Source organism: Montipora foliosa, chromosome 2, assembly GCF_036669935.1.
Source record: "Montipora foliosa isolate CH-2021 chromosome 2, ASM3666993v2, whole genome shotgun sequence".
Taxonomy (NCBI): Eukaryota; Metazoa; Cnidaria; class Anthozoa; order Scleractinia; family Acroporidae; genus Montipora; species Montipora foliosa.
Genome location: NC_090870.1, coordinates 2,899,977 through 2,914,784, shown reverse-complemented (window position 1 = coordinate 2,914,784; position 14,808 = coordinate 2,899,977). Strand labels below are relative to the sequence as shown.

At 36.8% G+C, this 14,808-nt stretch overlaps 1 protein-coding gene across 1 annotated transcript in view; it reads left to right on the top strand.

The window, feature by feature from the left end:
* Positions 1-14,808, top strand: part of LOC137991103 (uncharacterized) — a 58,178-nt gene that overhangs the window by 8,357 nt on the left and 35,013 nt on the right. Inside the window, exons 9-26 of the mRNA XM_068836224.1 lie at positions 248-308; positions 908-1,262; positions 2,977-3,337; positions 3,831-4,069; positions 4,599-4,729; positions 5,002-5,303; positions 6,018-6,134; positions 7,244-7,351; positions 7,676-7,780; positions 8,037-8,174; positions 8,847-8,972; positions 9,099-9,173; positions 9,473-9,562; positions 10,116-10,202; positions 10,605-10,641; positions 11,011-11,105; positions 12,333-12,356; positions 13,020-13,121. Coding sequence (XP_068692325.1) covers positions 248-308; positions 908-1,262; positions 2,977-3,337; positions 3,831-4,069; positions 4,599-4,729; positions 5,002-5,303; positions 6,018-6,134; positions 7,244-7,351; positions 7,676-7,780; positions 8,037-8,174; positions 8,847-8,972; positions 9,099-9,173; positions 9,473-9,562; positions 10,116-10,202; positions 10,605-10,641; positions 11,011-11,105; positions 12,333-12,356; positions 13,020-13,121 — 2,553 coding nt within the window. The remainder of the gene's footprint in view (positions 1-247; positions 309-907; positions 1,263-2,976; positions 3,338-3,830; positions 4,070-4,598; positions 4,730-5,001; positions 5,304-6,017; positions 6,135-7,243; positions 7,352-7,675; positions 7,781-8,036; positions 8,175-8,846; positions 8,973-9,098; positions 9,174-9,472; positions 9,563-10,115; positions 10,203-10,604; positions 10,642-11,010; positions 11,106-12,332; positions 12,357-13,019; positions 13,122-14,808) is intronic.

Here is a 14,808-nt window from a genome sequence, read left to right as displayed (position 1 = left end):
AACATTGTATTAAGTTTTGGTAATAAGATTTCCTTGTTTAAAATTTGTTCAGCCTTTTTCTCCCATATTTGGCGCTTTTTGCTAAAATCTGTATTTGGGTAATTAATATAAAATTTAGAACCGGTTTCTAGAATTATTAATTTTGATTTACACTGCTGCAAGTAACACATTGTTGCCAGAGAGCCACTTGGTATCTAGGGTCAAGTACAGTTTCATTTCAAGGATTAAAAGTAGATACCTATTGCAGGTAACAGCAATAAAAGACTTAACCAGAATGTTGGATGAAAGACATGCCAAGTACACATTATGTAAGTTAAAGCAAAATCATGTTAATGCAGTCTTTTCTAAATGTTACTGTTAAATATTAGGTTATTGACTTGAAATTTCATAATTAGTAGCTAACCTATATCATGCTGGTATTTCTAGCCCATATACCTCTTATATGTTCACTTTTGACTTGAGCCCGGAGCTGCCTGAATTAGATCATTAGTGTGACTATTTGTATGAGGCAGAGTTGCTGTTAAAGTTGTTTAACTTCTAAGGAGTGAAAAACAGCTTTCAGAGCTTAAGCTTTCATTAAAGACTGTTTCCACTCAAGTGTTAAAACTAGTTTTGGGATTGTTGTTTTAATTTGCATGAAGTATAGTCAATACAATGTAGTTAGTACTAAAATGACTGGCTTAGAAATCCTCGCTCCTGTTCTCAGCCAGTCATAGGCCAAATTTTTTGTCACTTGCCTACATGTAGCACAACTTTTTATTTTTAGTGACCAATGCGTGTCTTTGGCTTATTTGAGTGTCTGCCTTGGTTGCAATACAAATAATTTGCAAAATAAAAACTTGGGTTTATGACATTCAAGTGAAAAAGGACTGTGAAATTTCTAACAAGTATCATGATTGTGTTTTAGTGCTTGCTGATTTTAAAGGTGAGCAAGAAAAAGTTGAGGAACTCAAAGAAAAGCTAAGAGATTTAGAAGAAAAAGGATTAAAGGAACAAGAACAAAGCAAATCATCCCACCAAGATGAAATCAGTGCTTTAAAAGCAAAACACAAGGAAGAAGTCACTGAATTAAAACAGCATTTAGAACTTATTCAGAAAGAAAAACAGGAAAAAGATGATGAACATGTGAGACTTTTAAATGAACGAAATGAGGAGGAGGTAAAAAAGATCACTGAATTGACTGAGAAGCACACAAATGAAGTGGAAATACTGAAAACTGAGCTGCAAAAACTACAAGAGGAGACTAAAGCATTGAAAGCAGCGTGAGTTTGATATTTAGCTTGTTCCCCCAAATTGTCATTGCTTACAAGTGTACATTGTGCTTTAAATTTTAACTTGTTTTTGATTTTTAAAACTGGTTGAAAAAAGTGCCAACTGGTAATATTATTGTTTTCAGATGGGCTAAAACCAAACCCTTAAGGACGTTCGCGCCAATTGCTGCTGCGCATCCTTACAGCGCATGCAAATTCACATGCCACGTCATGCATTGAGCGTGTGCGCTAAGCACTAAAATGGACAATGATAGGGCAGATAGCCATTGCTATAGCCTTGCTTGGATTTAACGATCTTGGATGTCCGGTGACCCCTACTTTTCTTTTCAGAAACAGATTTTATTTACAATTATCTCCACATTGTCCAAAAATGAACAAAAAATCAATGTGGGAAGTTTAAAAAATTTCAAGATTTCCGTCCTTGGGACATGGAATCCTGCCATCTTGCGGCTGCAAGGCACATGAATCTATGGTCGCTAAATAATGTTCTTTAAGGAACCTCAACAGTTAACTAAATTCACTTGATGGGTTAATTTAAACAAAGTTTGGTAGAGAACATTTCACTTCAAAGATGTAATTGCAATATTTTTGGGCTTACAGACACTGTGGCCTTATTCGCTTAAGAAGCCAGATTTTTTCAGATTTAGGGTGTTCTTCCAGGCAACTTCTCTCCAAAACGAAGTCGGTGACCCCCCATTTTTTTTACATTTCTGACATCACTAATTCATCATCCTTCAATGGTAAAATTTGCAGAAAAAAATCAATGTTAGAAAATTTTCGCGCAAACGTCCTTAAGGGCTAATATTGAGCTGTGTTGCAATGTACTTGGGTATAATAAATTATGTAGCCTTCTAAGGTCGCCCTGATAGTTAAATGTGTGGATGCAATAGTGCACCCTGTGAGCAGAACCTCCTTTTATCTTTTTCTTTCTGAGGAGGAGAAAAGGAGGCTCTGCCTGAATCGCGTCATCTCTTTGAAGGCGCCCTAGCCCAAACTTCTGGACTAGTCAATCAGTTTTTTTTTCATCAAACTGGTTTTTCCAGTGCGAGCATCCATTGCCGATGGTTATAATTGAGCCCGCTGTAACATGAAAATCAAGATGATGGCGAGATCTGCTCGAAGCCAAGCACCAGTTATCCTCAATGAGTATTACATGTAGGACTGGGTTGACAACTGTATGCTGGCAACATGCAGTGCATGCTCAATAAAGATCTTACTCGATTCACGGGAGTCTTTTTCAAAAACACCGAAATCCAGCAAGCAAAAGAAAGGCCCTGCAAGCAGGGTGCATATCATGGAACATGGCCAAAGATTAGTGCAGTGTAAGGATCGTTTGATGAGAACAACAATATTAATTCTTATTTGACCTCTGATGCTAACATTGTTAGCATCAAAGTTCTTTCTTATTCTCAAAAGTTGTGATTCACAAAAACGCCATCTGGCAGGACCATTTCTAAATGTCAACAGTTGTAAGGAAGGTTCAGTTTTGGAGACCACTGGCAACCGCTAGTGTTTTGATTTTGCGAGACTGCACGTAACAGCAGCGTATAGACTTCTTCATAGGTATGACACTTAGAGTCATGGCTTCTGGGGAAGAATAATCCTCTAGAAGGTCAAGATATTGAATTTTGCTCTCCCTACAAATTGGTGATATGACTTGTATTGATGTGCTTACATACATGTCTACTTGTTTAATTACTAATAGTGCGGCAGCTACCATAGCTTCAGCTCCAGTGGTAACGACAATGTTGAAATCAGAACCAATTGAACCACAAACAAGTGAGGTGCCTAAAGAAGACACTCAGACAGAAGTCAAGGAACAATCTGAAGAAACAGCAGTTGTTACCACTGCAACTGTAACTGTTCTGGATAATGCAGAGAAGGAGCAACTTTCTGAGGAAATTGTATCACTTCAGGGAGAAATACAAAAGAACAAAGCAGAAGTTATTAAGTATAAGGAGGAGCTGGAGAAAGAAAAAGAACGTATTTTAACTCTTGAGGGGGAAATTAGCCATCTTAGCAAAGAGAAGACAAGATTTGAGAAACAAGCCACTGAAAATAAACAGGTTTGTAAAAATAGAGAAAAAATTGTCTCCTTGTATACCAGTACAATATTTTTGAATGTCCTATAATTATAAGAAGCCAGCTTTTTTTAAACTACCGGTACCTTTTTGTTTGAGTGAGCTGGAACACAGAACAAGCTTGACAAGTGCTATAACATGTGAACAAAAAGTAATAAAACTTTAACTGTAAGCAGGAAACTGGACAAGATTGAGGTGATTCTTTTCACCTTCAAAAAGAAAGATAAAATGCATTGTTAATTTAAACAGAGGATGCTGTGGTTTCTGTCAGATCAACATGATATGTTATCTCTGACACGTTGGTAGAACATGTGAGGGACATCAACTAATTCATCAAAATTTAAAGGAAATTGCTTTGAGTAACTTGGCAGTGTCATGTTACTTGTCAAGTTACTGTTTCAAATTCCTCATTAATTTTTAAGTGGCCCAACTGAGACAAGTGATTTGGTTATTTTTTCTTATTGTACATGTACTTTAGGAACTGCGTGAAACAAGGCAACAGTGCACATCACTCCGTGAACAGCTTCAAGGTTTGTTGGTTGCAACAGCAGCTGCAGGGCAGATAGACAACAATGAAACAGATGAAAAACTGAAAGCTGCCGAAGCAGAGAAGCAGTCTTTACTAGATGAGCAAAACAGAATGAAACAGGAGCTTGAGAAATGGAAGGAACAGTATCGTCAGGAGCACGAAGGAGAGGAACCCACGAATGATGATAGGTTTGCAGTGATGTAGCTTTAAATCAAGATTTCATGAAGGCCAAGAGTTTGGTCCCAGGAATTCAGTTGGGTTGATATTTTTCCCATGCCTATGAAAACATTTTTCCCAATAATTTTTCATTTGATCCTTTATCAATAACTTTATGAAAGAAACTTCTGATGTGTTCAAACATTACTTTGTTTTTCATGATGGGAGTTTTAAACTACCTTGTGTACTACTGGGACTGACTGAGATTGGATGACATGCACTCCACCATACATGTACCACCACCCTGATCTCACAACCAAAGATTACAATACTGGCAACGGCAAGGACCCTGTAAAGCTGTAATTAATTAACTTTATATTTAAGTCTGCCAGAGTAAAGGGTATGTGTAGTAAACTTGCTCAAGTTTTATTAATCTTGGAGGAAAAAATATTATTAATAAGGTCTTTAATAAAAAATCAACCATGACCCATTTCTTGGTAACAGTAAGGTTCAATAATAATTGTTATTATTTTTAAGGGAATAAATGTGATTTAATTTAAGGAGTGAAGAAGTCCAAGCTATGGTAGAAAAGCTAAAACAGGAAGATGAGAAACTGAAAAAGGCTGAAAATACAATTGCTGTTATGACAATGCTAAAGGAAGGGACAGTTCCTGAAACTATTGCAACTTCAGGTGAGATTACAGGAATTGGCATTTTAAAGCTGTTTTGAAGGTTTAGGATTCTGTATTAAAATTTTGTCATGTCTTTCTTTGACTGACAATGTCTTTTGCAGCTCATTGCCCTCAAAATTTTGACATAATGTAGAAGCACATCTTTTTCGCTTTGAGAACTCAGAGCAGAGCCGTGTTTTCCTGGCTGTGTTAGCAGATGGAAGCAAAGGGCAAAAATGGTTTTGTTTGCTTTTTTTACAACAAGTTTAGTAATAAGTATTTTAATTTTTTAGGAGTTGTTGATGACAGTAATAAAGTTGAAGAGCTTGAGGACAGGATCAACCAACTGGAAACTGCCAGAGATGAGCTGGAAATTTCTGTAGAAAAATTAACAAAAGAGAAAGAAGCTCTTGAAGAGAAAGTGTGGGATAAGGAGAAAATCAACGATGAACTGACAGAAAGAAATTCTGAGCTTACAGATAAGGTCAGTGATCTGGAGAAAGAAAATGAAGCTCTTCGCAATGAGCTGGATGAAATAGGAGATGGAGCTCCTGTGTCCACAACTACTTTTTCAAGTGATGGACAGGATCTAGAGGTGAGGCTTGCTGTTATTGTCTTACAGTATATGTTATCCTAACAACTATTTCAAGAAACTGAGATTAAATTTGCCTGTCTACTTTTAATAATTTTTATTGCTAGATTTAGTCAATTGACATTGAGCTGCAGGGCATATTACCCTTTTCAGTTTCAAGATGCAGAACTTCAATCTTGATCTCAAGTGTTAGGACTTCATTCTTTTAGTCTCAAGCACCCACTCCTTCAAACCACTCCCCCCCCCCCCCCCCAAAAAAAAAAAAAAAAAAAACAATGTTGGGATTTTGAGGGTGCAACAGATGGCCCAATTATGTCAAGTCAAGATTGAATTTGGTGCATTGCAAGCTGTTTAAGAGCTTGTGACAAAATAACAACAAAATGGGAAGGGCATAAGTATTTTCCTTTTTTGACAAAGAACTAGAAGGACTATTTACACAGATGTTGCATCAGGAAAACAATTTACACAGAAGCTCCCAGAGCTTACTCTGGTTTAAAAGCATTGAACCACTGACTGTACACCCTTTCTCCTGTCATGGATGTTGATGTCCCTTGGGCAGGGAGGGAAGAAATTCTGTAAAGTTTCTTGTCTTAGTTCAAAAATCAACTCTCTGGTTAAGAGCCAAGCCTGGAATCCCAAAACTTGAGGTTACAAAACCGAGTCTGATTTCCCGAAACTAATGTTTGTAGAAATTGATTAAATAATATTTTTTCACAGGAGATAACAAGCAGGGTCTCTGAATTGGAGAAGGAACTCACCAAAACAAATAGTGACTTGGAGCAGGAAAAGGCTACAAATCTAGCTCAAGTTGAAAAAATAGAAGCTCTCAAGAAGGTCAGTATGTAAAAGAAAGATTAGAAGTCCTTGCTAGGTGTTTCAAGATTGTAGGCTGTATTTAATCCATCATGAGATGCAGTACTCTGAAATGTTAGCCATCAAAATTTTTGCCAGCAATGTGAGTCAGAAAATTTTGGTGGGAGCTTTGAAATTATCAGCCCACTCTGGTAAGGTGAGTTGCAGAATTATCGTGATCCTACCTACCTGCAACTTGCCACTTTGTGGTGAGCATGCTAGCTGGATGTAGGTGATTTTGAGAAAGCATTGAATTAAAATAATTCACTGCTTCCTCAAAATCACCTACTTAATTATTAATGACTGATAAGGTGTTGTACTATGAGTCTACATGGAACACAGATATTTTATTGTTGTTTTTATTGCAAATAGTGGTATTGATAATTAATGATTCTGATCCCACCAAGGCGTCCAACACATCGGTTGACATGTCACCATTAAGTACAATACAACACCTGTCCAATAGTATTGGCTGATACTTCAACAATGTATCAGGGATGCACCACGAAGCACAAAATCTATTGGAATCAGATGTTCTGTTTTTTGACAGTTGGCTGTCACACTGGTGGGATCAAGTTTGTTACCTGAAGAATAATAATAATAATAATAATAATAATAATAATAATAATAATAATATTACATGAAAAAATTTCAGTATGTTGATTGGCTGAGAGCATGTCGCTCTTATTATTAGAGTGCAGAAAAGTGAAATTAGTGCAGAAAGTTGAAGTTAGTGCAATAAAGGTGAAATTTTTGTATTGTTAGCCAATCAAATGACACAATTCACAACACAATTTTTCTGTGATTGTGAGATACACTGTATGTGTGCTTTGCTTCTCCTTTAATAACCATCTTGAAATTTTTTCATGTATATTATTAATAAGTAATCATATGATTTTTCTTGTGCAATTTGGACTGAATAAGCACTTGTAAATTTTTTCAAAGACTACGAATTGCACTCGCCCTATGGGTTCATGCAATTTTGTTCCATATGCTTACTTATTCCATATTGCACTAGAAAAATCATGCAATTTATACCTAATAAGTATATATTATATTAACCCAAATCAATCCACTAATATTGTTTTCAGGAACTTGCAAGTCTGCAAGAAGGGTCATCAGGAGAAGTTGATGATTTAAAAGCACAGCTAGCATCAACAAAGGAAATTTTTGAAACAGACATTAAGAACAAAGAAGAGGTGCTCATGTGTTTTATCACTTTAATAAGTAAAGTAATAATTATCTTAACAATGGTAATCAGCTTCTTTTTTTTGCTACAGTAGTTGGTCGTTTAAAACAATGACAATTAGTTTCCATTTCTAGCATGATAAGGTATTTTAATACGTACCTTATCTATCCCATTCTTGCCTTTATGGAATACAGGACAACAGCGACTCATTGCTTAGCTGCAGTCTGGAGAACAGGAACATGGAGGGCTTTCTACAAATTCATCCCCATCCCCTCTTCCCTTTTCCTGTATAGGTATTCTTAATAATATTGATTTTCATTCAAATTTCCTTTAGGCTCTGGCTGAAGCAAAGAAGAGGATAGAAGAACTGGAAAAGAAGTTGTTAGAAAATGTTCCCATTGACACAGCTAAAGAAATTGGTGCATACAAGGAGAAAATGGTTAGTAAAATGAAGGCCACTTGGCATGGAGTGATCAAAAAGAGAAACTAACACCAGCATTAATTATTGTGGCAGTCATGTGATTGCCAGTCACCCAATCTCTTTTACCCTGTTAAAGTTAAACTGTGACATGGCTTCACTGGAGTCGTTCTGATTCAAATTTGATCAATAATCACAACAGAATAAAAATTGGATACCTAAAGTGGTTATAATTTCCACATTTTAATTAATTAATTTATTGATGTATTTTGTCCAGGCGGCTCTTGAAAAAGACAAAGCTGCTGCAGTAAAGGAGAGCTTGACACTCAAAGCATCTGTCACAACTCTTACAGCAAAAGTGGACACCCTAAGCAAAAATATTGAACAACTAAAACATATAGAGAAGGAGTTGCAGGTTGGTACATGTTAACACTTCAAAATTACAAAAATAATCAACAGACTGTTACTGTTTTTTTATATAGCTAACTAAGTGTGCTTGTTTTGTGCTTATTTTGAGGCAAGAAAATGGAGACATTATTATAATGTTTGATTTTTTTTTATGGGATTAATTTTTGTGATAAGAAAGAACAATACATGAAGTTGCTTTCCCTTTGTTGGAACAAGTGGCAAAATAACAAAGAGCAGTCTGTGTTTATTATTTATGTTACTTAATTCAACTTTCAGAAATGTACTGAAGCAAAAGTGAGTGAAGCTCATTTCTTGGTACATGACATGCATATGTAGTTCAGCACTAGAAGTGTCTGGTTTGTTTCTGAGGGACTTGGGCATCTCTTTGCACTTTTCTCTGATCCATGTGATGATAGAGTCTCCCGTTAGTATGATAGATGAGTGAGTGAGATATGTAGGAATAAAAATCAATCCTTCAGGCACAGATTTAACTTCTCAAGGATGCAGCATTTGCTTTGTTAGCCTCAAAGGTCTCTGTGCCCCAAGAGAAGTGTTGCGTTCCTCTCTCTATGGTAAAATAAAGATTTTAGCTTCTGGTTAAACTCAGAGCATTGCCAGATGGTTGTGTTTTACTTTTAATGTCACTGTCTGTTGTTGTATCCATTCTTTTGTGCCTCAGGATGCTAATGCAAAGATGCGTTCTGAGAGGGTAAAGGAGCTTAAAGATGTAAAAGACAAGGCAGAAGCAAAGTCTAAAAAGCAAGTAGAAGAAAGCAACAAGAAGATACAAGCCCTTCAGAAGAGGGTGTGCTTGCATTTCTGTTTGTAGTTCTACCAGGTTTTTTTTACCTGAAGCACCTTGTTATGTTCATTTTAAAGTGTTTGTCAATTTATCCCACCACTGATCTATGAATACCCCATCTTTATGCAGATAAAGGAACTTGAAGCCAATGGAGTGAAACCTCAAGATTCCAAGATTGATACTGGAATGGGAAATAAAAGAAAGGTACTGACTTCCTGGCTATTTAATACTTATTTGGATTTCATAGTTTCTTTAAAAAAAATGCTTAAAGTTTCTTCAGGTTGGAGTACTTTTTAACTGCTTCCATTAACTTGAATAAGCCTAAGTTTTAAATGTTAAAAAAATTGAGCATGAACCTGTGAAAAAGTGCATTCTACATTTTAAGCGATGGGAAATCATTTTAGGTTACCACTTGATGTTTTATCCAGTCATTAATTTGTTTTTGTTATTTAATCATTTATTTTATTTATTTTCTGTTTTTTGTTTTTGTTTTTCAATTCAAGGATCCAAAAGCAGCTGCTGATTTGGAAAAAGTGCAGAAGGAAAAAGAAAAACTTCAGGGTCAGGTTGAGGCTCTGAAGAAGGCCACACAGGTGAACTTTGCAAATTTAGAAGGCATTTGGTTCATAACTAAGCCAGCAATCAGCAGTTTTAAAATATAAGATACAAAACACTTGTGACATTATCTCGGGGATAAGCCCATGCTCCTTACTTGCTGTGTCATTGGAATCTGTCCCTCTTTAGTGAGGTGGCTCAAGATGAGCTGCTGTAGCATTCACGGATATACGCCATTGATCCTGATTCTGTGCCAGTTGGGATGCCTGATGCAAACTGCATCCCAGCCATTGCTCAGTGTCTGATTGCCATGCTTAACTGGGTCTTCCCCTTCCCCATGGTTGCCTTCCACTTTGCCTTGAATGATACATTATATAGTGTCATTGGACACAGTCTAATGATTATGTCAACTGTATGTCACTTGTAAGACCTTTTGAAAATTCATGTAAACATCAAAGAGGAAATGCAAAGTATGCTTTTAATGCCACTGAAATTTGTCTTTTCTCAAATGCGTTTTAAAGGTTTAGTGGCAATTTAACTGGAATTCAAATGTAGTTAATTTATATAATAAATATTATTTTTATGTTTTAGGAGGATCACAATAAAATCAAACAGCTTGAAAAAGATCTGAAAGAAGCCCAAACAAAAGCCAAGCCTGCAGGGCCATCTGCTGAAGAGGTACATAAACGAATTATATAAAAGCATATATGTTCACATTTTGAATAAACCAACGGCAAAATCTATGTTTACAATGTATTTGTTTTTTACAGTAAGGTAAGACAAATATTAGCAACAGTGGAGTCAGCCTGTGTCTGTTTAATACTTGAAAAATAATGGGCAATAACCAATCAGACTCCCTGAAGCATGTCACTGTTTGCACAAACAGTCAAAACATAATCTACATTTGTTGATTTTTCATGCGTGCACTCATTCTTTAATTTGTTAAAACACCACAGTTTAGTGTGAGATTCTACCTTCTGGTAGTTGTGAATGTTACAAGCTGAGATTTTAAATCAACTGTGAAATAAGATTCTTTCTCTAGTAGAATATTTATTCATGATTGCTGATTTTCTTCAACAGAGAGCGGCATCAAAGAAACAAGAAAAGCAACTTAAAGGTTTAAATATAAATTTACTCAATTTGAACCAGAATCACATTCTCAATTTGATGCCGTTGTGTATACAGTCATCATCATCTTTATGTCATTATCTTCATCAATTTTCACATTGCCATCACTGTCCTCGTCATCATCATCATTACCTTCATCATCATCTTAACTGTCACACTGTAACAGTTGTTATCACATCTGTCAAAAGTTCTTTTGAAAATCAATGTCTACCAGAATTGCCATTTGGAACAAGTGAATGGGCATTGTAGCTCATTTTGTTTTTGTTACACAGAAAGAACTTGACTTATTTGTAGGCCAAATCAGTAGCTTTAATACAGCCAAGAGATCTCTCAAGTACCTGGATATTTTTTCAAACAGACTTGCAAAAGAATCTTGAGATGGAGAAAAAGAAGTTTGAAAAAGTGAAAGAAACTCTGGGCAAAACTGAGGAGGAGCTTAAAGATCTTAAAAAGGTTAACATCTCTTGCTTTTTTTCTCTTACAATTTCCTACGATTCAACTAGCCTTTACTTCACTCAGTCCCACAAGTATGCATCTGAGTAGCAAGTAATATAACAATTACAAGCAAGCAAGAAATGGGTGTGTAAAACCCAGGCAATTTCATGTGCTTCTGATTAGGCCTTTCACTGTTAGACTGGATCTAGTATGAAATGGAGACTAATGCAGGAGAAATAATTTGTACATGAAAAGATTCCCCTGCGTTGGCCTCCATTTCATGCTCGGTCCAAATTAACTGTTAGAATACAAAACTGGCCTATTATTTTTGTTTTTGATGCTCAAGGAAGTTGATAAGTGAGGAGGGCTTGCTTGATTTCTGTGTGCTGCCCTCTGCAGGCACTATGCTATGAAATATTTCATGAATGGTTTTTTTTCAATTTACTGGTATTATTGTATTGACCCATGTGATACCTAAAACCCAACTCTTACATTAGGGACTTTAAGATAGTGGACAACGGTAGGCTGGGACAGTTGGATGCGTATACCGGAGACTTTGGACAAGTACGGTAGAAAGGCGCGAAAATTTCTAACTTAAGATTCCGCCAACACGACCGTAGGACGGTGGAATAAACATGTCTTTTGAAGAGGCAAGAAATTCTCTTGTAATTTCTTTTGCAGAAGGTTCAATTAGCGAGGAGGAATTTCTTATTTTATACCATGTTTAGATTCCTTGGATTCTAGCGAGTGTAAACCAATCCTGCCATTGGTACCAATGGACCATTGGTTTGATGAACAAATCGTATCTGTTTGTGTATATTGGACATGAGTGCCTGTGTCATGGAGTGATGTCTTTGAATGAACTCAGAATTTTTGCTAGATTTTTTTTCATTTCAGCAATGGATAAATCAAGACAAACACAACCAAATGCACATTTAACCCATTGGGTGATCAGTTTTCAATGCATAATAAAGGAAAAGACTAAAATAGTGCGAATAATTGTGGATGAATTCCTACCGTTTTCACCGTAGATTCCATGACGAGAAACCGGGCGAAAACATACCGTCCTAGAAGCACGACGGTCAAATGTCACGGGGATTTTGCATGACATGACACTCATCTAACCGTCCCAGTCTATCGTCGTGTACTATCTTAAAGTCCCTATTTTAGGGAGGGTGAGACAGTAGTATGTACAGACATGTTTTCAGTGTGCTGTTTATTAAAATTATATTATTTCACTGACAGGAACATGATGCTCTAGTTCTGAGAGTAAATAGGACAAGGATATTTTTTCTAAACTTGAGACTGCTGCACAGGTAAACATTTGTTGTGACAATCAATGTACCAATCACGTATCTTTTCTTCTCACTTAAAGTGATACTATGATCAATATTTTTTCCTTTGTATTTCAAAACTTGTAGGTTAACTAAACACTAAATGACCCTAGTTTTAAGCCTTTGAATTTTCCTATTTTAATGGACCGCCATTACTAACATTAAAATCTTGAGAGAGCTGGATCGAGGGAAATGACGTCAAAGACTTGCTAGTTTTGGAATGCAATGCGTTTGTACGCGACTGAATTAACATGCAGCACATGAGTTTCGGGGTTCCAGATTTTAGATTAGTGTTTTGCATACATAATAAACTGCGTATACATGCTGAAATTTTAAGCTATTGAGTGAATGACGTCACTTTTCCCTAGATCCAACCCTCTGAGGTTTATTTGGTCAGTTTTAAACATGAGTATTAATTAAATAGTGGACCGTGAAATCCAAAACTTACACTCAAAGTAAACAGCTTTGGATAAAAATCAAAGCTCAAGTGTTAAGCAAACTCACTTTCAAAACTGACTATAAAAACGAAGTCCTTTTTTGATCATGGTACCACTTTAATGGTAACTCATCTATGATATTCATGGCATTCCATTGACAGGAAGGCCTTGCTGCTCAAGAGAAGGTTGAAGAGCTTACAAAAGAAGTGAAATCCTTGAGAGAGGAAAACAAATCTCTCTCTGAACACTACAACAGTGAAATAGTAAGTCATAACAGTAAGAGGGACTATGTAAAAATCTATGTTGAAGTAGACAGAAATGCTGTAAAAAAAAGTTCAAGTGTACAGTTTTCGCTTTTTGTGATTTAGGACGTTCGCGCGAAACTTTTCAACAAAACTTTTACCACTGTAAGATGATGAGTTACTTATGTCAGAAATGTAAAAAAAATGGGGGGTCACCGACTTCGTTTGGAGAGAACATGTCCAGAAAAACACCCAAAATGTGACAATCGGGCTTCGTTATCGAATAAGGCCAAGTGTCTGTAAACCCAAATATATTGCAATTAAAGCTTTGAAGTGATAATCTTCGTCTGCCAAATAATTGTATTAAGTGGACTAATTAAGTGAAATTTAGTCAACTGGTGAGGTTCCCTTAAAGATCAAGTTCGGGCATTTAGCGACCACAGTTTCACGCGCCTTGCAGCCGCAAGATGGCAGGATTTGATGTCCCTCGTGAGCAGAAATCTTGAAATTTTTTGGAACTTCCCACATTGATTTTTTGTGTCATTTTTGGATCAACGTGGAGTAAATAATTGTAAATAAAAATCACGTTTCTTCTGGAAAGAAATGAATAGGGGTCACCCGAAACGTCACAAGACCGTTAAATCCAGGCAAAGCTATGAGCAATGACCTTTTACCCTATCAGTTCTCATTTATATTACTTAGCGCGCGCGCTCGTGGTAGGACGTGGCTTGTGCATTTGCATGCGCAGGTAAGGATGCGCAGAAACAATTGGCGCGAACGTCCTTAACTTGACAATGCGATCCGAAAATGAAAGAGAGTTCTAAGAGTTTTTTCAAATTCGGAACAACAAACAAACTCAAACCACATGTACACCAAGTCCAGGAATTGAACATGGTCCCCTAATTGACGGAAGCCGTGTACTCTCCCCGAACCACCTCTTATGAGAGGGGACTCAGAAAAAAAAAATTTTTAAGAAAGTATCTAAAAATGATCATAATAACATAAGTGGTAGAAGAAAGAAACAGAATGTTGTAGGCATAACATGATGGGTTAGCATTAGTTGTTTGAGCATCGCACCATTTGTGGGAGAGGTGATTGCTTCAGACTCACAACCAGATCAACACCTAGAGTCTAGTTGTAACTGAGGAAGAAATTACTAGTCTTGTTGGGATGATACACCATAGTCCCCGTCTCCTCACAACACTCCAACGTTCATAACCCCTGTGGAATTTACTTGTAGGGAAGTGGCCCTTGTTCGGTTTTCACTGATGCAAGGTCATGTTTGGGTTGAGTTGTTTGTTGTTGGTTCTTTTCTCTGCTCTGAGAGGTTTTTCTCCATGTTCTCCCGGTTTTCCCCTCTCCTCAAAACCCAACATCCTAATCCAGATGCAGGACCAAAGTTCCCCGAGAAAAACCACTTTCCAGTGAAAGTGGAGCTTTCTGGTAGAAGATCTCGATATAAAATAAGTTAAAGAGAACCATGCACTTTCCCAAAGATTGGGCCATGAAGTTCGTGTTGTGCTGTCTTTGTGGTAACAAATAGTCAATAGGGGAAATGCTTGGAGATACAAGCTATAACAAGCTACTCTATAATCTGAGGGCAAGTAAAACGAAATTTTCCTTTTCGGCTTGATAGCTACTGCGGAAGAAGTACGACAATATGGTGGGAGGCTATGAAAGGCAAGATTCGTGTATAATGCAGAGCAAG